This window comes from Urocampus carinirostris, chromosome 13, assembly GCF_059441175.1.
Source record: "Urocampus carinirostris isolate Australia breed hairy pipefish chromosome 13, RoL_Ucar_1.0, whole genome shotgun sequence".
Lineage (NCBI taxonomy): Eukaryota > Metazoa > Chordata > Actinopteri > Syngnathiformes > Syngnathidae > Urocampus > Urocampus carinirostris.
Genome location: NC_142361.1, coordinates 41,355,700 through 41,379,467, shown reverse-complemented (window position 1 = coordinate 41,379,467; position 23,768 = coordinate 41,355,700). Strand labels below are relative to the sequence as shown.

The following is a 23,768-nucleotide window of genomic DNA, read 5'->3' as shown; positions in this document are numbered from 1 at the left end:
AAAGGAGTTGGAGGATGACTTTGATGGGTGGGAAATAGAGGCACGGTCGACATGAATGTATGCATGAGAGGCGCCGGCGTATGAAATATGAATATACATTTCTTGCGCTGGAACTCAAAGACGTCAACAAACCTGAACTCGGTCATTGTCGTCGACAGCAAAGAGCCTGTCGCACTTGGAATTTGGCTTAAAGCTACAAACTGACGTGGACCGCAGTAGATATCAATGAACCTGAGCTCCCCAACATTGTCAATGCACCCCAACTCCTCCATTGTCATGGAAAATAATGGACGAGGTCAACAAACTTGAAGCATTCATCGCTGTCGAGGGTTATAGAGGACAACAAACGCATTTTGTGCCATCAACGGTAACAAACGTACATGCCGTAGATCTCAACGAAGCAGTAGATATCAAAGAACCTGAGCTCTTATTTTGACAACAATCAATGTCAACTGTAAGGTCGAGTTCCCCAGAAGAATGTGTACCTCTAAACCAGATGCTATCACGTTTCCTTTTCAAATATTGCTACTGCCCAAAGGGGCGTTTCTTTCTTTCTCCGTCTTTGTTCTATCTAAATAAACGCAGTTGGGGAAGACGGGCCCTTCAGAGTAAGGAGCACGGCCAAAGGAGGAGGTCCGGCCCTTCCCTCTCCAACTAGCTAGTTGTAAAAATAAGACAAAATGCTTGGTGTATTATTTAGTGATCAGCCAACTTGAAAATAGCTCTCCCTACATGAGATCGACATAGATCCAGCATCAACACACCTGAAACATCCGTTGCCATGGACTGCAATGGATGTCAATAAACTCATTCCCAGAAATCAAAGCAAACTTACGGACCAAAACCCGTCGAATGCCGTTGACAGCGACCAACGTCAAGAAACCTAAGCTCCTTCCCTGCCATCGATGGCTGACTATGTCCAAAAACCTGAACCGGTTGACTGCCATGGACAACTACGGACGTCGATACGTCGGAACTTGTTTAAAGCCATTCGTCACTGTCGAGGGTTATAGAGGACAACAGACGCATTTCGGGCCATCAATGGTTACAAACGTACATGGCGTAGACAGCTGGAGACCTCAACAAACCTGAGCTCTCTTATTAGCAACACACCTGAAACATTCGTTGCCATGGACTGCAACGGACGTTACAAATTCATTCCCTGAAATCAAGGCGAACTTACAGACCAGAACCCGTCGAATGCCATTGACGGCGACTGACTTCGACAAACCTTAGCTCATTCCCTGCCATCAATGGCTGCCTATGTCCAAAAACCCGAATTTGTTGACTGCCATTGACAACTACGGACGTCGATACATGGGAACTCGTTTAAAGCCGACTGCAGCCGTCGACTTTAAGGAACCTTAAGTGCCATTGTTGGAACTTTCCTCGTTAGAGGTTCACAAAGGACGTGACCGGCGAGTGTAGCAGCGGGTTAGCACACGGCGGTGCTCGGAAATGGCAAAATCGAAAAGAAGCCCCGGAATTCGGTACTCACATCTGGCCGGAAGATCGTATCCGCAAGTGATTTTGGCTTTTCCCGTCTCGCAGCCGTTGAGCGTCTGACACTCGTCGTAGAGACAAGGGCCGGCGGCTTTGTGGATGCAACCGTCCACTGAAAAACAGAAAACATGGCGTCGGACAAGCAAAAAGCACGGGAAAACAAAAAAATAGACGGCCTCGGACGTCGTCTTATTGTCTTCGCGTCGATCATTCGGAGACGGGAGAGTCGCCCATCGTTGCCGGTAAATATTGACGGAGCTCGGAATGAAATTAGCCGGGCCCGGATCTAATAACCGGGCGAAAATGAGACTCTTCTTCCTGTAATCCCTGCGGCCGCTCGGGCAGCCTGTCAACAATTGTCTCCGATCGGACCGGCAACGTTTTCTCCCGTTCGAATCGACATCGGGGTTTGGAGATTAAAGGAGAAAAGCAATGGCGGGAGTGAAGCAAGTTGAGATGAGTTTTTTTGGGATATATTTATAATTGAAAAGGAGAGAAGACACGAGTGAACTTGATATTGCAAGGAGAACCGGAGAGGACCGTAAAAAACCCCTCAAGATGCAAAATTCCCCACTTGTTTTTTAAAAGCTCCATTCTTTTTATCGAAATCTCCGCGAGTGGGTCGAAAGAACGGCACCGTGATTGCCCAATAGTGGAAATGAACCGTGCATCATAGTCAAAATAACAAACTGGCATCCTGTGCCATCCCCTTTGCAGGTGTCCGATAGTAAAACCACATTTTTTTATTGTAAGCGAGCAGAATTAACTGATCGTTTCATTTACACGAAAAAGAAAAGATAAAAATATAGTTTGACAAAAAGGCTTCTTATTGTTTTTAGAGGGGATGGGTGCGCTTTGAAAGGAAAAAAGTCATGGAACGTGCCCAAAACCCCGTTCGGACCGGTTTTTGCAGGAGATTCAAGGCCTCCCCCTCAACAGCATATCAGAACACCACTTAGAACAATGTAGAGACCGTATTACAACCAAAATCAATCGATACGTCACGACATCATTTGATTACATCAAATCAAAGATTCTCTACTTAAATATAGTGAAATAATGAACAAAAACGGTTTTAAGGGTGAGAGGAAAAGTCACCCGTTCGATATTCTAATTTTCCCAGCGTGTCCCACGGTCGTCCCGATTGCTAGCTTTTCTAATTTGAGCGTGTTAGGGCGGCCATTTTGGCTGACGGATGGCACGTCTGGCGGAGGACGACAAGAAGATAGAAATGTGAATTATCCTCCGCTGAAAGGCTGACAAGACTCCGGGAGGACCTTATCAATCACTCGGAGGAGAAGCTCGGGAAATACGTCCTCCGCGGACGTCGGAGGAGGAGCCGGATCGGGGGAGGAACCGGAACGGACGGACTAAGCCGATGATGACCTTGTCCGTTTCGAAAGGTGCTGCTCATTCGGGACAAAAACAGGTATCTTAGACCTAATTATTATACTCTGAGCTTCATTTTATTCCATATTTCCAAAAAGAACTGATCTTGTTTTTTTTTTATCATTTGAAGAATATAGCCAGATTCTACCCTTTTATCTCTCAAAGGATCTGACACAACAATCAAGACAAGAGCAAAAATGCAATTCCTTGCTCTCTGGACTTCTTGAAAAGAATATAGATTATTGTTCAAATTAAAAAAAAAATAGTTAGAGTGCAGCCATTTTTCTCTCAAGCAACCACAGAGGTGCAACTGCAGGCTCTCGTTTAGATGATTGTAATTCCGTGCTCTCTAAAACGAATGTCTCAAGAGATTTTTACTTAAGTATATAGGAAGGCTCCGCCCCTTTATCTCTCATGAATGAATGTCAAAAACTACAAGTAAGACAGTTCTTCAACATTTCTGAATCGCTTGAAAAACACACATTTTCTGGTAAATGCTCCGGTTTCGATGATTGTAATTCCTTGATCTCGGGACTCTCTGAAAAGAATATCAGAAGTGACTTTTTAAAAGTGATTGAAAGACCAAAGCCAGGGTCTGCCCGTGTATTTTACAAAGAAGTGCTGATGCAAGAAATGAATGATCTATAGCGCTTTTCAAGTCAATGACTTGTATTGCAGCCATGTAAGACACTAACCTGCTTATTGGGGTATTAGGAGTTCAGTGTCTTACCCAAGGACACTTCCACATGTAACACAGACGAGCCGGGATTCGAACTGGGATCCCTTGATCCCAAGCGAGCGCTCTACCTCCTGAGCTACTGCTGCCCCTTGTAATTCCTTGCTCTCGGGACTCTCCCAAAAAATATCAATAGAGACTTTTTAAAAGTGATTGAAAGACCAACGCCAGGGTCTGCCCGTGTATTTTACAAAAAAAGTGCTGATGCATGAAATGAATGATGCTTTTATTGAATCATTTTTTTTTAAATCCATAGTTTTTTTGGATAATCTCAAATTGTGTAATGAATATGAGAATATTCACAGTGGCTTGCGAAACTATTTGGCCCCCTCGAACCTGCCCGGTGTGTTCCTCGTTCTTCATGATGCTCTCTGCGCTTTAAACAGACCTCTAAGACTATCACAGTGCAGGTGCATTGATACAGAGACTTGAGCACACCCAGGTGTATTCAAATGATCATCGTTAGTCATTTAGATCAACATTGAATCATACAGAGATCCTCACTAAACTTCTGGACAGAATTTGCTGCACTGAAAGTAAAGGGACTGAATAATTACGCACACCCGCTTTTTCTTATTTTATTTGTTAAATAAGTTGAAAATATCCAATAAAGTGTATTCCACTTCATGATTGTGTCCCACTTATTGTTGATGCTTCACAGGAAATGACACTTTTATTTCTTGATGTTTGAAGTCTGAAATGTGGCAAAAAGTCACAAAGTTCAAGGGGGCTAAATAGTTATGCCGGAAAAAACGGGACTAAAAAAGACTGATCTTGTCTCGCAAATTCGAGTTCTTATGCGGTCACTGGTAGCAGACGTCAATTGCGGTGGAGGGTCAGAGTCCGGGTATTTCTGGAGCCACGTCCCAAAAAATGCTATCCATCATCTTTAAGGGAGCGAAGGACGACGGTCGGCGTCGACGACTCGGTGACTGACATCGTCACGGCGACTGACAGCGTCGCCGCGGCGATGGAGAAGGATGCTGCCGAATACTTGACACTCGGCTCCTCTGGGGCTCCGCACGCGCTCGGAATCGACAACGTGTTCAAAGCCCTCCGCTGCAGCCTGGGAGAGAGCTATTTGCATAATGATAGCGTGCGGAGTTGAACTCGTACGCGACTCGTGCAAAATACAATTAAACGGGTTACGTAAGACGGTACAACCCCGGGATACGGTCAACTCGCCTTATCATCTTTTCACTTTATGGAAAGGGTAGGCAAACACTCCCATTAGCTGGTTTTTCGGTTAAAAACCTATATTACTACACCCTATATAAATCTAACCTTAAAAAAAATCCCGATTTTTGTTCGTATCTAGCTTATAGGCTATAAATCGGCTGAACCGATTTTGCTGAACATTGACACGGTTATGCTTTAGGTTTTTGGGAGTGTTTTTAGCTAGGTTTGGTGTCAAGGCACCCCCCAACAAATTATAGTTCGATGGATAAACTCTTGCTTTTATGCGCATCTCTGAAGCTGCATGCGGATGTGGCCATACTGCTCTTTGGCACTCCCTAGTGGCTCCCTGATGATACACACAGCCCCAACAACCACATCTAAGTACAATGCCCATCGAACCCCGGGCCATTATGCAGATATGATATGCGATCTGTCATTGATTTAGTTCCGTGTGTGTATTTTGTCATTTATTTTGTTGTACCATATTATGTATTTGTCATTTCTTTATTTCAGTATCTATTTTTTCATGTATTCCATGATTGACTTGGTCATGCATTTTGACATCTGATGTCATTTATCTAGTATTTATTCTGTCGTGCATTTTGCAATGTACTTTGTCATGCATCTATTTGTGTATTCGTTCATTTTGAGGGATTTGATGTTTTGTTCGGTCGGAGCGAGTTTTTATATTCTAGCATATCCCGTGTTTTCTCACCGTGTCATACATACTTTTTCCCCCAATCCATGCCTGGGAGTGTTTCTACCGTGTCCTGTTTTCTTTATTGTTGTGTTCAGTTAGAAAACCCACAATCCATCTTCTTCCTTTCTGGGTTTTGTTGAAATGTCGGTTCAACAGACTTTTCTTCTCCTTTCTGTTGTTTTTGCGACGTCAAACTCAATTTGGATTCCGTTTGACACGTTCGGCGAACCCGAGCCGATAAATCAAAATGAAAGTTTGACGGGCGTTTTGGTGTCGGGGAGGCGGCCGACGTTTGCTGGATGCATTTTTAATCAAGGAGAATGCCTTTTGCTTTCAAGGCACTGCGCAGCCGCCTCAAAGACCCTGACAGTCGGCGCCACCCTTCCCGGAACGGTAAAACCAAGAAAGCGGACAGCTGTGGACGAGACGGAGCCCGACCCCGACCGTGGAAAGCCCCGAAAGGTTTCTCGGATTTTATTTTGGGAACGCCGACGTCTCGCCGGCTGGACTTTTCTCTGACGGGGAACACCGAGATGCCCGTCAAACCTCTCCGGGAGGATGTTTGGCGACATTTTGGGGTCTTTTTTACTCAAAATTGGTGTCGGGACACCTTTTTCACGCTCCAATTGAAGCGCTTTCAAAGCCGATTTTACAATGCCATACAAACTAATGCCAACTGACGTAAGTCACGAGGGGAAGAGAAATACAGTTGAAAAGTGAAGCCAACAGAGATCTTTTTTTTTTTAAGCAAACTTGAATTTTTAATGCCTGGTCCACGGCGTCGGACGGCCCGAAAACATGGCGACAATTTAAGCACTTCATCTTGAATTCAAGCACTTTTTAAACCCTTAAAACACAACATTCAAACGGCTTGTGACAATACAAAAGACTGCTTTCTTTATGGCCACTGCCTCTTTGAACGACTGCCCTTAGAAGGACTAACAGGCACAGAGATGGTTTCTTCCCCAGGGTCAAGACCCTCCTAAACAAACACACACGACTGAGAATAAGATATACATCTTGCCGGTTGCAATGAAAAATTGGGCGGTCTCCAAGAATGACCTGTTTTTTTGTCTGAAGACTTTTGATGACAAACGTCTCCTCGAGTGCCATGTCTAATCTCCGTGAAATCCAGGTTCAGCACATTGGTATCGATGACAATTTGAATTCATTCACATTTTCAAACAATGCTCAAATCAGCGTTGGATTACTATCAATAAAGTAAAACATATCTAGTTTAGTCTACCTCTCTCGTTTCAGCAAGATTACATTTGTTGAATACATCGGAAACATTATATATTTTGTATTCATCTTTTATTAAAAAAAAACTTCATTAGTTATTTTTGAAGTATTATTATTTAAATATTAATGATTTAGATGTATACTTTATATGATCACAATAGCATAAATCACTTTAATTGAGGACAACTCACAATTCCAGATAAGGACACAAAAGGCATCTAAATGATTATTCATTGATTTAAAAAAAAAGAAAAAAAAACATGTATTTATTTGACGCAAACGATAGAGTGCACTTCATCGAGAAGTGCAGATCGTCTGCGCCATAAAAATGCCATTTCTGAAAAAGTTGCTTTGATTGCGTTTGAATGGTTTTTCATTAACGAGCTATAAATGTACGGATCTTTTTTTAAATCTGCGAACTTAAAAGATGCTTTCATAAAAAATAATATTAAAAGCGATTGTATGTTTTGTTCCATTCTTTAAATAAAAGAAAAAAAATAAAATCTTAGAGATAGCTGGTTTCCACCTGACAGTGACCCTTGATGTTTGATACGATTTTCCATTGAATACAAATATGTCAAAAACAATGATGCGGTCAACCACCGGTCAGGTAAATAAACATTTTTGTGAATCACGAATGGCGACAAAAACTTCATATGGAATATGGGCCACATTTCATGAGATTCCGAATCCGTCCACACACCAGATTTCTAACTGTCATCGGCTAAATGCTAGTTTCTCTCCTGGTTCCATTTTCATCTTGTGGCGGCCGTCTGATGAAAATTCACTTACGGGTCCGACCTTTTTCTTTCCATTTTGCAGCGACGCCTCTCAAAATCACAAATAAACACCTTTGCCGGCCTTCCTTCGAAATGACACTCGCTCATTCTGATCCCTCTTTCAAGGACTGCGCTCGTGTGGTTATTATCACTCCGTCCTCTGCCTTAGATTGCACTCTGCTTTGTGATTAGAGACCATAAACACGTCTCATCTTTAGAATTGTCTTCCAAATATATACGAGGCCAGAAACAATGCCGTGCCCGGTACTCTGCTCTTCACCCTGCTGACACACGACGGCACGCCGACCTGGAGCTCCGATCGCCTCGTCAAGTTTGCAGAAGATACGACCCTGGTGGCTCTCAACACCAAAAGCGATGAGACCCGGTCCAAAAAAGAGGTCCAGTTCCAGACCACCTGGTGCAAATACCATAACCTCCTGCTAAATGTCAGCAAGATCATGAAAATCATGGTGGACTTCCAGGGAAGCCAAACCTGCTGCTCTAGAGAAAGTAAGCAGCACAGAGTTCCACATCAGTGAGGACCTCTTTTGCACCTCCAACACCACATCGCAGACCAAGAAAACACCACAGCGCTTCTACTTCCTTCGCAAACTCAAGCGAGCATGGGATCCGCCACCCATCCAGACCACATTCCACTGAGGAAATATGGCTTTGTGGGCTGCAACAGGAAAGCCCTACCACACACTTTGGGTATCACCTCCCTCCCTGCAAGACATCTACACCACCTGCATCACCAGCAAAGCCATCTCTATTCCCAACGACACAACCCATCCTGTACACCAGGGGGGGCCATCCCGGTCCCGGAGAGCCGTACGTCCTGCACGAGTTTGGAGTTTCTCCGCTCCGATTCAGGTGATTCCGATCACCTGGATCATGATCGAGCTCTCACAACGCTTGACGAGCTGAAAATTGGCATCACCTGAGTTGGAGCAGAGAAACATGCGGGACATGCGGCACCCTTGCTGTACACCGTCTATTCAGCATCCTGCCCTTTGGAACGAGATACAGAAACCTCTGCGCCCACGCTACTAGACTCACTAACAGCTTCATGCACCAGGCAGTGAGACGACTGAACTGTCTTCACACCTGCTAAGAAGAGAAATGAACACTCATAACTGCACATCCACCTGCACACATGCTGATTGTAGTGACATATTTACCGGTTTTATCTTCTACCTTTTACATTTTACAGTTATTTATATTACTGTAACTATTTGTGCTGCTTTGAACATTTTATTGTATGCCATGTATTATATATGTCAGTTTTTTTTACTTTATTATTAACTGAAAAACCACACTTTCATTGAGTAATCTCTCATGTTAGGACTGTTTTGTGCATCGACACTTTATTACTGTCAATTGTCGTCTGCCCATGAGGAAGTGGGAATGGTATTTTGGATTCTGCTTGTCAAATACATTCTAGAAATTGACGAATAAAGTTGTCTTTGATGGTGTTCAAATTGGTTTTGTTGATGTATTAGATACGGTACAACAGCTTCTCATTGAAATATTTGTAAAACAGAATAGAGAAAAGGATTTGCTTGAGCCAGGTTTACAAAAAAAAAAGCATTTTTAAAGACAATGATGTCGACAAAAAACCCTACATTTTACTTTGAAATCTTACACAGAAACCCTCATTACTTTGAAACCCCAATATATTTCTAAAATGCAGTTAAAACCATTATCAGATTTAAAACCCGAATTTACTATCGCTTAAATCTAAGCCCTTAGATTAACCCTAAACCATAACATTAACCCTAGACCCTAAAATGAACATATCCTTAACAATAACCTTAAACGCCAACCTAGACTACAATCCCTAAACTCTAACTCCAAAAGTAAACCCTAAACCCTTACCCTAACATTAAATCTAAACCTCAAACCATAAACCCAAAACAACCACTTCAACCCTAGACTCTTTAACATTAACCACGTAATTAACCCAAAACACTAACCCCTGACTCGACCCATGAACCCAAAGTTTAACCGTAAGCCGTACCAGTGTCAGTAAATCAAAACCCTAACTTCCAACACTAAACCATAATCATTTTTTAAAATTGATTTTAATCTATATGTTTTAGCATTCACTTAGCTAGCTTAACACGCTAAGCTAGCACAAAACCCACAAAGATTGTTTCTAGAGTATTGAGATGAACCGATGTTAAAATCGGGTGAATATAAGAAATATAGCTTTGATGAATGAAGCTAAGTCAAACCCAAACAGGATCATACTTGAAATCGATTGTGTGTGCTGTATATGTTATATGGATTGGTTTAATATCCAAAATAGTATCTTTTAAAAGATATATTTCTTAATTAGCTTAGCATGCTAAAACGGTAGTTACAACATTTCTAAACGAGTCAATTTGCTTCAAAGAGAGAGTTGAGAAAGTTTCACCTGAATCGGTGAAAGTTTGCCGGATACGTTCTGTCCCCTTCGTGACAAACGAACGTCGGCCATTTTGGAGCGCGCGGCGGCTCGCTTGAAGCGAAGTTTCTTTGCTAGCTTGCCAAAAGATCGCCGGGCTGTTTATAATTGCAGAAACGGAAGAAAAAAAACTAAGAAAATAGAAGAAAAAAATGGAGAAAAGCGAAGAAGCGAGAGCGCCCGCCGCTAATGAAAATGCATGAGCAGCTGTTGCTAGCGCGCGCGCTTCCTCGGGCTAGCGTTTGCGAGGCCATTCTTCATTTAAGGGCCCGCGCGGAAATAAAAATCGCGTCTTCTTGACAAGGACTCAAATCCGCAAGATTGGCTTTCTTTCGAACTTGGGAACAAGGAAAAAAAAAAAAACTGTTAACTTTATAGAATGAAACGGTTGCTTGTTTAGAAAAATCATGAGCAACGTTTTTTGTCAACGATTGAGTCAAAGACCCGCCCGCAAGCCCGCTATCCAATAAAACTGCCATCTTTTCCACGAGGACTTGAATCAGCTATAAAAATTCTAGTGAGGCTAGTTTGATCCTAAACAGTTTTCTGATTTCTAAAAGGAATTAGCAACAAAGCATGCTACGTCCCAACGGTAGCGAATGTCTGAAAGAAAACCCAATTTTCTTCTGCAAATCGCTTCCATTAGAAGTTTAGGTAAGAAGATAAAACCTATTTTTTCAATGCTACGGTTTATACTTGATCATATTTTCTTTGCTCTTTCAATTAAAATAATGAAAAATGTACGAGTTGACTTATTTGTAAACGCGGTTTTGGCTCACCAAAGAAACCTCAGCACACAACACGGCCACAAATAAATATAGTAATAACCGACATTTGGAAAGATTAGTTGCGAATCCCAGCAGCCATCACTCTACATTGGATGGATTTCATTTAAGGGACAGTGTGTCATACGTTGTGCCTCCACTGGGACATTGAGTGCTATTGAGCCCTTTCTGGTGGTGAAAACGACATTTTTCAACGAAATAAAAACAAGAAAAACAATATTGATTCGATTAGAAACCCAAAAAGCCATACCGGAGAGAGATGGGCACCACCAGGCTGTCCTTGCCCAAGAAACACCACAGGAAACGTTGCCCCTACCACCCTCGTCGTTAAAACCCAAGTGTGTCATATTTGACCACTAGATAGCACCGTTGTCTCATGCTAATAAACGTTTTTTGTACCACTAGGAGGCACTAAACATTGATCCGTTAAAATGCGCTACGTAGGATGCTAGCTTTCTTTTCTTAGGGTTTACGTTGCAGTCAAGTTTTGCTGAACATGAATCAAAGAGTTGGTCTTTGTGAGCACATTTTCTTGATTATCTTTAGCGCCTTGCTAGCAAGTTAAACGTTAGCCGTTAAGCATTGTGGAAAGCGGCAAAGGTTATAAGCCGCGGGAGGTCGGCAACCCGCGGTTCTCGAGCGGGGGTGTCAAACTCATTTCACGTGGGGCCCGCTGACAGAGGGAGAAAAAAAGAAAGAAGGGAAAAAGAGAGAGAGCAAGAGAGAAGGAAAGAGAGAAGGATACAAAGAGAGTGAAAAAAATAGGGAAAAGAGTAAGAAAGCAAAATAGAAATATAAAAGGAATAAAGGGAAAAAGAGAGGGGGGAAAACGAAAAAAAAAAAAGATATACAGAGGAAAAGGAGAAAAGGAGAGAGTAAGAAAGAGTGAAAAAGAAATAGAGGGTGAGAAAAAAAAGAATAAAAAGAGAATGAAAGATATAGAGGAAAAGGAGAAAAGGAGAGAGTAAGAAAGAGTGAAAAAGAAATAGAGGGTGAGAAAAAAAAGAATGAAAGAGATATATAGGGAGAGCAAAAGGCAGCGTCGTCTCGCAGGCCAGATGAAAACTGTGGCGGGCATGGTCTGGCCCACTGGCCGCATGTTTGACACCTATGCTCAAGAGCTGCATGTGGCTCTCTACCGCTGCCCTAGTGGCTCCAAGGAGCTTAGTCAAAAATGCTTTTATTTATATATATATATATATATATATATATATATATATATATATGTGTGGGAACACTTTCACCATATTTCATGGCTGTAAAAAAAGGGTTTGAACAAATATGAAAAGAGTAACTTTTATGAACGAATTTTTATTTTATGATGAATTTAAATAAGTCTTTTTTGTCGTCTGTTAGAGCGAATTCAATGTTTTTGGTCGCTTCCCTTGTAGATAAGCAAACAATGTTCACGCAGTAAGTAATGAATGGACTGAAAATAACCCCACGGGATGAGTCTTTTTTTTTTAGCAGAAAATTGCGAGCCTCTTAAATGCAAAGTTCATCCCCCTTCTTCATGGCCGAACACCTTTTAGGCAAAGGAAGTAGCGCATGTGTAAAAAGCAGAAAAATGAGCCGCATTTGGACTCATTTGAATGGATGACTCAGAAGAGTGTATTCATTCCTTCAATGGACTCTTGCCGTTTTGTTTTCATTGATCTCGAGTTTTAAGAGGATACGCGTCTAAATTCATTTCATTCCAATTATGCGTCGTTCATTTGTTGCATCGTGTTTTATCGTTCTCGACATATCGCTTAAAAAACAAAAAAATCAGAGGAGCCAAGAGCACTGGTTTTCTAAATAGAGCTGTCCTCCTGGATGCTACCAGTAGGGGGGTGTGTTGCTTCACAACATGACAAGTATTTTGCTGACCTTGAAAACAACATTACAATTCAAGCATTTTCAAGAGTTTCGAGCACCTCATGATTTGTGCATGCTCTTAAACAATAGTGGAAAGAAAAAAAAAGTTATAACAGTTAAAAACATATAAAAAAGTTAGAACAGGATGGTGGCGAATACAACACGATCCGATTGCTCTTTCTTAGAACTTTTTGGGAGCTTTTTTAACGCGTTCTAACCGCGTTCTACGTGCGCTGCGGACAGAAACGAAATCCTCTCGGAAGGCGAGCCATCCGTCCGCGGTAGCTAGACAAAGCCGTAAGCGGCGTAGCCTCGCCTAGTAATTTACGACGGACGTCTCGACAACTCGGGAGGCCGATCCCGACGGAGATGAAGCATCTGCAGCCGCGCGTCCGGACGTCCTCGCAAATCATAGACGTCGCTAACGCTAACGGCTAAGCGTTCGCCAACGCTTCACCCTTCGCTTCGGGAGCTCGGATCGGCATCCGCGACTCGCCGACGCGCGGTCGGCTCGTACCGTCCATCAGACGTGCAAATCCTAAAGCGACGGTCTGTGCTCATCGGAGTTGAAGCGTTCGAAGAAGACACGACGGAAGCCCGAACGATAACATGATGTTGACGCTTTCGTTATTATGGTGACATTATTCGCGACTAACAATTTCCCGCAGACATTTCAACCGGCTGCTGATCCCTGACAAAGACACGAAGAAATCGAGAAATAAATCACCCCCTAAGCAGCTGAAAAGAGCCATTTGCTGGAGTTGGTCAGAGCTTGTGGAAATGGCTAACTTGAGCAGCGTGCAGAAGTAGGAATTCAAAAAAAAATGACTTAAGCATTAAAACCCCAAATCTTGGAACTCGGCAACAAAAGTGGCATGAAAATGAAACTGTAGAGTCAGAAGACAAAAAACAGCCGCATAAGCCTCAGGAAAAAGAAGATGCAGAAACAAAATGCCAAACGTGCCTGAATCAGGAAACTCGGTGACTAGAGAATAAACAATAGATAAAAATACGTCAAAGACGCATGCATCGTGGAACTGTCATAAGTGGCTGGAGAAAAGAAAAAAAAACATGACTAACATGCCTCAATAGCACATCCAGTAACCTGTGGCTAGAAAAAGAAATAGTGGAAGCAAAGGAAAGGAAAAGTAAAGGATGTGAAAATGATTGAACTCAGTGACACCATGTCAAATCTCAAAGACGTCTGAATCAGCAACATCATTGGCTAGAAAAGGAAGGAAACCACCAGAAAAAAGTGAACATAATGTTTCCAAAAGTTGAATGAGAGAGAGAAAGCAAGAAAAAGACGATGAGGAAAAGCAAGAAAAGACAAAATAGACAAAAGGGGAATTAAAAAAAAGAAAAAAAAGGAAAATGATTTGAAATCGAAAAAAAACCCAAAACAAAAAATAACAAGGAAACAAGATAAGAAAAAAGCAAAAAAAAAGAAGAGGATAAAAAGGAAGAAATATATCAAGTAAAAAGAAAGAATATAAAAAAGGACATTGGGAACTCCAAAAATGTTTCTGTTGTTGTTTTTTTTTGTATTAATCGTCATTTTTCACCATGTTTGGACCATTCTTGTTTGGCAGGCCCGATTAATAAGCCTGGCGGGCCACACGTGGCCCAGAAGCCCTCGTATGCTCACCCTTGCTCAAGGCCCTCTGCATGCATCTTATGATGGATCGGAAAGTGCTGAAAAACCAGAATCACGCTCATCGTTTATGCATATTTTATCATTGAACAAATCAAAAAAATACTTGTTTCGTCGCGATCCAATCGACTTCCAGAAACGAAGGTTCCGAGACAGTCTCCCGGAAACGACGGTTCCTATACCGTCCCCCGGAAACGACGGTTCCTATGCCGCCTCCTGGAAACAACGGTTTCGATACTGTCCCCATAAAACGAGGGTTCTGATACCGCCTCCAGAAATGACGGTTCCCATACAGTCTCTCAAAAATGACGGTTGCGATACTGCCTCCTGGAAACGACGGTTCCGATACCGTCCCCCCGGAAACGATTCCGATACCGCCTCCAGAAATGAGGGTTCCCATACAGTCCCCCAAAAACGACGGTTCCGATACCGTCCCCAAAAAAACGACGGTTCCGATACCGCCTCCCGGGAACGAGGTCAAAAACAAAAATGAGGAAATCGAGCGACGGACGCATGAAAAAAGGTCACTCTCTCTTTCACTAGGAAAGCTGTCGGGGTCGCCGTGGTGACGGGAGGCGGTGCCAATTTATCGGCGAAAAAAGACGCGAAACGGCTGGTGGAGACGCCGCCATTTTGTAACCCCTTTTCCCAAATCCGATCCGATTTTCGCAGGATATTTGTGACGGCGCCGCGGGGCAAAACCTCTCCTCTCCGCTCATTTATATCACGTTCGAGTCCACGGATTTTAATTAGAGGGGGGCGGGGGGGGGTTGTTGGTGTCCCACTTCTGCGGCAGAAGTCTCATTTTAAAGCAAAGGGTTCCCAAACATGCGGCCCCCGGACGATCGTTTGAGGCCCCCGCCTCCGTACCAAAGTGGGGACTGTTTGCACTCTAGGGGTAAACGAGTGCTAAAAGCGCCACTGAAGAACACCAGGACTCAATGTGACGAAAACGAAGGGAAGAAAAAGACATTAAAATAAATCAAAAAAACAGAAAAAGAATACAAAAAAGTAAAAGTCAAGTCAAATAGGAAAATGAAATGATAACGACTTTTTATGATATTCCTGTTTTGCCTCTTTCTTTTTCTTCCTTCTATTTGTCTTTCTTTGAGAAAGGCCGGCTGAAGACAAATGCTGATTTTTCTCCCTTTCCGTCTCCATCGTTTGTAATCTTCCTCTGACTCATTGACTCTGACTCTAGCGACATCTAGAGGGCAAATATCAAACGCCGAATGAACGTATTTCTTTATTCGATGAATTGAAATCCGTTTGCGGTGTGTCTTTATCCGGTCCTACCGTGCGCTCTTACTTTTCGCCACGACTGAATTCCAAACGCATCAAATTCAAGGTTTAGGGCCTTCTTGTAAGCAAACGCTTATACGATTTGATTTGGTTGATCCGTATTTTGGTCAGTGAACTCATGCGGGGGACTGCCTCGCTACAAATACGTTTCCCGCCACAAACTCAAAAAAAGGAAGGACTCGGAAAGGAGCCCGACGGGTTCCCTCCCGAGACCTTTTTCCTTTTTTTTCCCCTAATAAGGCACTCAAGAGCAGGGCACGGCGGGGCTCGAGGACACACAGGAAGTCAGCAGATTCTCCAGCTCTAAAGTTAGGAACCTACAAAGGGTCCGATTGGAATCAAAGGAGAAACTGAGAAAGAAGAGAAAAGAAAAAAGGCCAGAAAAGAAAGAAAACCCCATACAGAAACAATAAAAAGGAGTGAAAAATAAGAAAAAAAGAAAACAAGGGAAATGGAGAAACTTGGGGACAAAACAAGGAAACAAAATGAGAAAAAGCAAGAAAGTAGAACATAGGGAAGAAAAAAGAAAGCAATGAAAAATAAAAAGAAACATAAAAGGAAAAAATAAATGAAGGAGAAGAAGCTTGAAAAATGTTTTTCGTTTGTTCTTATTTTGTCGCGCGTCCGAATGAAATTCCGCCTATTCAACTTTATTTTGAAAACAGGAAACGTTGACTGGTCACAGGTCGCGCCTCCGGTAAAAGGGCCGTTTTTGATCCCGCGCCGGACTTTTGACTTATTTGAAGCCGGCCTTAAACCGTTTCCGTTTGGCGCATCTCGTATCGCTAAGGACTGCTCGTTTATTTTTGAAGTATGAACTCAAATCGTCACGTTGCAAAAAAATAAACCAAAAAAAACTTGAATTTTAGTCAAGGTGAGTGAAATGAGTCTCGAGTCAATCGATGTCGGGCTAGCTAACGAGCTAGCAATGCCTTCATCGGATATGAGTGCAGGGGGGTTGGGGGGTACAACCTTTGCCGTGACCCCCATCATTAAAGCGTCGCCCCCGGGCGGCGGTCCAGGGGTCGTAGGTCGTCCGTTAGCGTTAGCAAACCTTTACTGGACAGGAAGCTAGCATAAACAATGCGCTTATTTCTTTCATTTGGACGACTTTCAAAGAAGAGAGAAAAAAAAAGAATAGAGTACTCGCCCCGGTTCCTCACTTTTCACGCTAGCTGGCTAGCCGGCTAATGACATTTTGTATAATGCCGTTACTAAGCTGAAAGCGTGAAATGGGAGCGATTTGTCTGAGGAGGGAGGGGGCCCGATGGGGGCCGTTTAAGCCCGAAAGGGATTTTTCCATCTCTCCTTTTAAGATCAGCTAATGAGGGGACGGGGGTGGCGGGGGGTTGGCGGGGCACGCCAAAAGAAAAACACAAATTCTTATTTGGGTAATCGGGCCCCTTCTGTTGTCATTCGGGACCTCCGAATATGAAAAGAATTCATATCGAAAAAGGGAAAGCCAGGAAAGTGGACGTTTGCAAACGAATCATCCCTTTTTGCATCCACCCATTCTTTCCACTGGACCAGCTCCGGTCACCTCAAATCAAATGGCCGTTCAATTCCATTTCTCTCTTTTAATCCTATACAAGTAGTACTTTGCACGTCTGTGATACGATACCGGATGTTTTGCACTGCATTTATTGGCGATGGTTCTGGAGGCTTTCGGCGAGACTAAAGGGAACTGTAAAAACATGATAAACATGGAAACAAAGCTTGATATGATCTAGATATGCACATCCTTTCCCTCGCTCAAGAATTTGCCTGAAACCAATTGACATTTGGAACTCTTTTTTTTTTAAAAAAAGAAAAGGAAACCATTCACGTAAGGAAATATCTTAAGGCCAAGACACGACTAAAAAGTGGATTTTTTTTTTTTAATGAATTTATTTTAATTTGAATCTGTTGTTTCCTCCCCTTTTTGCATCCACCTGCGACCTGAGTTAACCAGCTCAGGTAACAGCACACCAAAGGGAAACAATTTCATTTTTGCTTCGTCAAAACCGTTTTTCCCCAATTTTTACACGCATATCAGCTTCCTGACTTTTTGGGAGCAAAGATTCTTGCGACACACCATCTGCCAAAAATATGAATGAATTGCAAACAGCAGCTTCATATTTGCTGTTGTTGCATATTCCCCAAAATGACAGTATAAGTTGTTTACTTAATGGTGGTGACTGCGGCCCAGGATGCACCACGGGTGATTTATTTTGGTGTCATTGTGTATTATCGTAATATATTATACTTGTTTGTAGGGTTTTTAATACATTTGGATTAAAAAAAAAAGACTGAAACATTTAACAAAAGTAGAAAGCATCAGCCAGTGGAACGAGATCTAAATCTATCCTAACTACTTTTTAAATCTCTTTTTAAATAGCTTTTGAAATACACACTTTGTTTTTATGCGTGTGTTTAAATGTGACTTGGCTCCAAAACGGATCAAGTGATTTTGATGAAAATATACACAGCTGTGCTTAAAGGGATACCTTCATTTTAAAGCATCCAAAATGTGGTACTGCAGGATAGGCAGCTGCTCAAAAGGGCTAACCGGGACCGATCGGCAAAAAACGGGAGCCTGGCCGTTCGAAAACGAGCAGTAAGCGGCCAGGATAACTGGGAGGCAACATTTTTGCCGATCGGTCCCGGTTAGCCCTTTTTAGCAGCCGGCGAAGAAACAGCAGGCTGTGAGCCGACCGCTAACGGGGCTAACCCGGAATCCTTTAGGAGCCCAAACGCTAACGGAAGAGCTATCTGGACAGTCTTATATGACACGCGCTGAAAAACACAAAAGAAAGTCAAAATCACATCCCTAAAAGGAGGCAAAGGCAAACAAGAAACGCACGCAACTCTGACAAAACCGTCACGCGTCCCCGGCGAAACGGTAAGCAAAATTCCAATGACTCCAATCGGGGATGAGCCCTATGCCTTCGCTGTAGACGACATCACGGCCGTCTGTTCTTCTACGAGACCCGCCATTATTACGAGTCCTTGTCGTCTTCGGGTGACGTCACAGCTCTGCAGCTCTACTTTCTTGAATAGTATGAAACATATCTGCACGATAGTGAGGAGGAACGCGGCATGTTCCGAGCCTAATGGGGGAACACATTTCAGATAAAATCCCTTTCAGAAAGTCTCTCACGAGGTTTAGTGCAAAGGCAACCCCAATAAATATCAACGAAATCTGCTTTTGCGGAGTATCAGACACTCTCTGGTGGCCAGATTGTGTACCGCAGCTCCCGACTACTTTGTGAAGCCCGATCCGATCTCCTGTCGGTTCGCTCGTCGTATAGCGTTTTGTCGTTTTCTCACGTTTGCGTCTCCTGCTCGACAGCAAATCCCCGGCTCGCAAGCGATCCACGTTCTAACCCAACTCCATGACTTATTTGCCCGTAATTTGTGTTTCGGTCTCACGTTTGAAGCGGCTCTCCGTCATTCGAGGAAACCAAAACACGGACCAGAAGTGCCAAAGTATGTGAAATTCTAGTCCAGTGAAACGGATCTCCTTCTAAAGAGGCCCGGGGGACTCCTAGAAGAAGACCCTGACCTCGGACCCCCACGCGGCGGGGGGTGCCGCCGCGACATCGATCCGCCGGGCTGGGATTTCCGAGCCTGAAAAAAAACATCTTTCTGGCGGCAAACGCCACCCCGACTCTCCGGTCGCCGGGTTGTGGGAGCCTGAAGGAATTCTGGGTCGCCAGGAAAAGATCTGCCGGTCTCGCCCACCACAAACTCTAAAACGCACTGAGATACAGCAAGAGTACGAATGCAACTATTTCGACACGGTTTTACAGAAACCTTTTGGTGAAAATGCCTTTGAGACCCAGGATACGACTTGCTCCAGTGAGGTAGCGGGTGGATGCAGAAAGGGGGATGTGAAGATTGCCGTGCCCTCTCCTTCATTTATCGTCCTTCTCCTTTTTCATAATCAAGAGTCTGAACCTCTTTAAATCCAGGCGAAAAGCTCACTTCTTCAGGTTGGCTTTTAATACTCAGTAGTATGCTGGCACTTTTATCATATTTCATTGTTTTCATAGATTTTATTTTCGAGGTGTTCTTACTTATTGCTTCTCTTTTATTATGGACTGTAAAGCACTTTAATACACGAAAGGACTTTTGTAAAGGGCTGTAAAAATCAAGTACGATGACATTTGACATGGAGATAATAGTCCCGATCGTCAATCGAAGAATCAAATACTGTTTTTGCGTGTCGTCAGCCATTTTATCAAGAGCCACCATTAAACTTTTCGATTTTAGAATGAAAAGAAAATATCTTCTGTGGTGTGCTTCTTCCGGTGCATTTGGACATGATATTTTAATTTAATTTTGACATTTTAATGTCTCATCTCATCTCATTAGCCGGACCGCTTATCCTCATTAGGGTCGCGGGGGGGCTGGAGCCCATCCCAGCCATCTCCAGGCAGTGGGCAGGGGACACCCTGAACGGGTTGCCAGCCAATCGCAGGGCACACGGGGACAGACAACTCACTCGCTCATTCACACCTAGGGACAATTTAGACCGGCCAATCCACCTGAAATGCATGTTTTTGGAACGTGGGAGGAAACCGAAGTGCCCGGAGGAAACCCACGCAAGCACGGGGAGAACATACAAACTCCGCACAGGAAGTCCGGAGCTGGATTTGAACCCACGACAGGTTCCCATGACATGAACTGTGCCGCACAAGCGCTAACCACTGCGCCGCCGTGCTGCCCCATTTTAATGTCAATTTATGGTTTTTATTCATGTATTTATTTGTTGGTTGTGTTAATGGAGTCAGATAACTCATTGGAAGAATTTGGTAAACGCTAGATTTTGATCAAAAATTCCAACACCGGAATCAATATTCCTTTGACCAAATGATGTCCATCATTCGGCTTTCTGACGTCAAAACCGCGATGGTTTGGCGGCGGTCCGTCACGTCAGGAGACGCGGCCGCGCTTTCAAACTTTCCACAAGAGGAAAAGTTGAAAATGAGCGTCCGCTCGACTCTCATAGGCGGGACGGGAAGAAAACGCCTTTGAGGTTTGTGGGCGGAATGGCGTTTGCAAAAACAAAGAAAAGCTTTTTGGTCTTTTGGCGCGACAGCCAGTTTTCTGTTTTTTGTGACCGCGACGCCTTAGCGTTCGACAGCGTCGCTTTTGCACCCTCCGCCGACACGCACGACTGTAAAAACGGGAAACTGAAATACGATTGCGACCAACCCTGAAAAAAATGGATATTATAGTGAGTTATATTGTTTTTGTCATTTCAGTTCCTTTTGTTACACTATTGTTAAAATGCACTTTCATGGCATTGTTATTATTGAACAAGTTATTCTTATCTTTTTTTCCCAAAATGCCAGGTCTATTCTCATGTTGTTTCACAGCCTCCATCACATTAGATATATACATTTGCACTCCCGAAATCAAACTGTTCCAGGAAGTATATTACATGCCGTCGTTTTTTGAATTTGAATGCTCATCTTTGCATGGCAGACATGTCGGATAGCCGCTAATGCGTCGATATTCGCATCGCCGTTTCATTTTAAACCGTGCAAATTTGCATTTGATGATTAATGCAGAGGGGCAGCACAGTTTTTAGGTCATGAGAACCGTCTTGTGTGGAGTTTGCATGTTCTACCCGTGCTTGTGTGGGTTTCCTCCCACATTTCAAAGACATGCATGTCAGGTTAATTGTCCCTAGGTGTGAATGAGCGAGTGAATTGTCTGTCCTGTGTGCCCTGCGATTGGTTGGCAAACAGTTGAGGGTGTCCCCTGCCCACTGCCTGAAGATAACTGGGATGGGCTCCAGCACCCCCGCGACCCTACTGAGGATAAGCCGTGCAGATCATGGATGGATGGATTAATGCAGAGCTTCCAAAAGGTTGCTTTAATTATTGAATGCAGACGCTAATCCTAGCATTATTGTCACGTCCGCTAATGTCTTTTCGTTCTTGCGCATGCACATTGTCATTCAAAGACAATTCATTATAAAAATTCATAACAATGAAATTGAAACTTTCGAAAAAAAGTTTTCTTTCTTTGAATAAAACAAGGAAAATGGTCAGAAATGTGTTAAACAGGAACAAAACATATCCAAAACCTAGTATTTATCGTCAAAAACTCAACATCCGTTTTTTTAAAAGAAAAATGGAAAATGTGTCGGCATTAGGAGGTAGAGCGCTCGTCTTGGGATCGAAAGGTCACGGGTTCGATTCCCGGCTCCTCCGTGTGAAATGTGGAAGTGTCCTTGGGCGAGACACTGAATCCCTAATGCCTCCAATAAGCAGGCTATAGGCCGCTATTGGTGTGCGAGTGAGTGTGTGAATGGGTAAGTGTGTAGTACATTGTAAAGCGCTTTGGGGAGCTCTTCATTGGCTTGAAAAGCGCTATAGAAATGCATTTACATTACATAATAAGACGTTTATACATTTCCTAAATTGTAGAATTATCTTTCTTTGGATAAAACGAAAAATGGTCAGACATGTGACGATGACATACCCGTAAACTCTTTTTTGCCGTACTCGATCGTTTCAAAAAACAAAATACAAAATAAGTCCATATACAGTTAGATATAATACTTGCTAAATACACTTGTCAACCACAAACATATCGAAATGTTCATTCCGCAATCGGATTTGCTGCGAGACAATTGTGTTTGTAAGGTTTATTAAGGGACAGTGAGCTTGACAGGTATGTCCCGAGTAGCGAAGGTATCCTAACTCTCACCCCGAACGCGACGATCTGTATCCCCCTGCCCCGTTTTTGCCGATTCCGTTTCCCATCCCTTTCGAATTTGGATTTCGTTTCCGTCCGAGCCCAACGACGCCGTCCTCTTCCTCGGTTACGGCCGTTTCTCCCGTTGGAGAGCCGTTTTCACAACCGCGCCGTTAGATTTCATATCCCGACCGGCCCCAGATAAAACGAAAGGACATCCGATAGATTTCCCTCGGAAATAAAGTATATCTGTGTTGGCCGGGCTCCTCGAGACGGCATTTATTTCGTTTGATTTTTGGAGGGAATCTTTCCGGCAAGATACCTCCGTGCAGGAAACCTCAATTATGACAAGATGGAAGACTATTTGCCGCATGCGGGGAGCTACTGTAGCATCCCCCTTATACCATCCTTTTTTCAATCTCGATGTGGCCAGATTGGTGCAAAATCACAAAAAGTGGGAGGGGCTTCTCGGTGTATCTATAACAAGATCCGTCGCACCCTCCTTATACGATCCTTCGGCCGAGCTCGAGACGGCCATATTGGTGCAAAAACACAAAAAGTGGGATCGAATGCTGTCGGCTTTGTCGAGGGAAGTAACATCTATCGTGGTTTTATGTGGTTCTTCTGCGAGGCTCGAGGCGGCCATATTGGGGACAAACAGCTAAGGTGGGAGGGGCTTCCTACTGCATTTATTACAAATCGGAATACTCTTTGCTTTGTCTAGGGAGGTAACGTCACCGTAGATTTAAACGAATCTCGAGCGAGGCTCAAAGCGGCCATATTGGTGGCAAACAACTAAGGTGAGGAGGGGCTTCCAGTTGAATTTATTCCAAGATCGAATACTTTTTGCTTTGTCTAGGGAGGTAACATCATTGTGGATTTATACAAGCCTTGAGCTCAAGGCGGCCATATTGGTGCAAAAGTGGGAGGGGCTTCTCGGTGTATTCATTACTAGCTGGACTGCTATTGGCAATGTCTAGGGACGTAACATTGTGGAATTATTCGATTTTGGAGTTAAGCGAAAAGGCTGCCGTAAAGGTTGCGTAGCCAAAAATAGCCAAAACGGTTATCATTCTATTTTCTTGATTCAATGCCATTTCTTTTTTGTTTTTTTCTAAAGAGGTTTCATCATCACAAACTTATCTCATTCTTGATCTAAGCTCAAGGCGGCCATATTGTTAGCGTACGCTAAAAGCGGGCACAGCTTCCCGGTGTATTCATTCCAATATTGTTTGTTTTTCTAGGGATGTTACATCACGCCGGATTTATCCGATTCTCCGGCGAGGCTCAAGGCGGCCATTTAGAAGGGCGGCGGGGGGGGCTAGCCGTTGTATTTATTGCTAGCTAGCGCCTTAACGGCCGGCGACCGGCTAGCTTTATTAAAGTGAGCTTTGAGCGTCCGCGCCGCGCCACTAAAACTTCTCGACGGCAGATCCGGGATCCATTATCACTGTCGCCAGAAAGAATTATGGGCGGCTAATGGCGTTAGCGCCCAGCTAA

At 43.4% G+C, this 23,768-nt stretch overlaps 1 protein-coding gene across 5 annotated transcripts in view; it reads right to left on the bottom strand.

Annotated features, from left to right (window-relative positions):
* The window catches only part of macrod2 (mono-ADP ribosylhydrolase 2), a 313,061-nt gene that overhangs the window by 137,216 nt on the left and 152,077 nt on the right, over positions 1 to 23,768 (bottom strand). For all 5 annotated transcript variants that reach the window (XM_088352058.1, XM_088352061.1, XM_088352059.1 and 2 more), the window contains exon 5: positions 1,499 to 1,615. In XM_088352058.1, the coding sequence (XP_088208184.1) occupies positions 1,499 to 1,615 (117 nt within the window). The remainder of the gene's footprint in view (positions 1 to 1,498; positions 1,616 to 23,768) is intronic.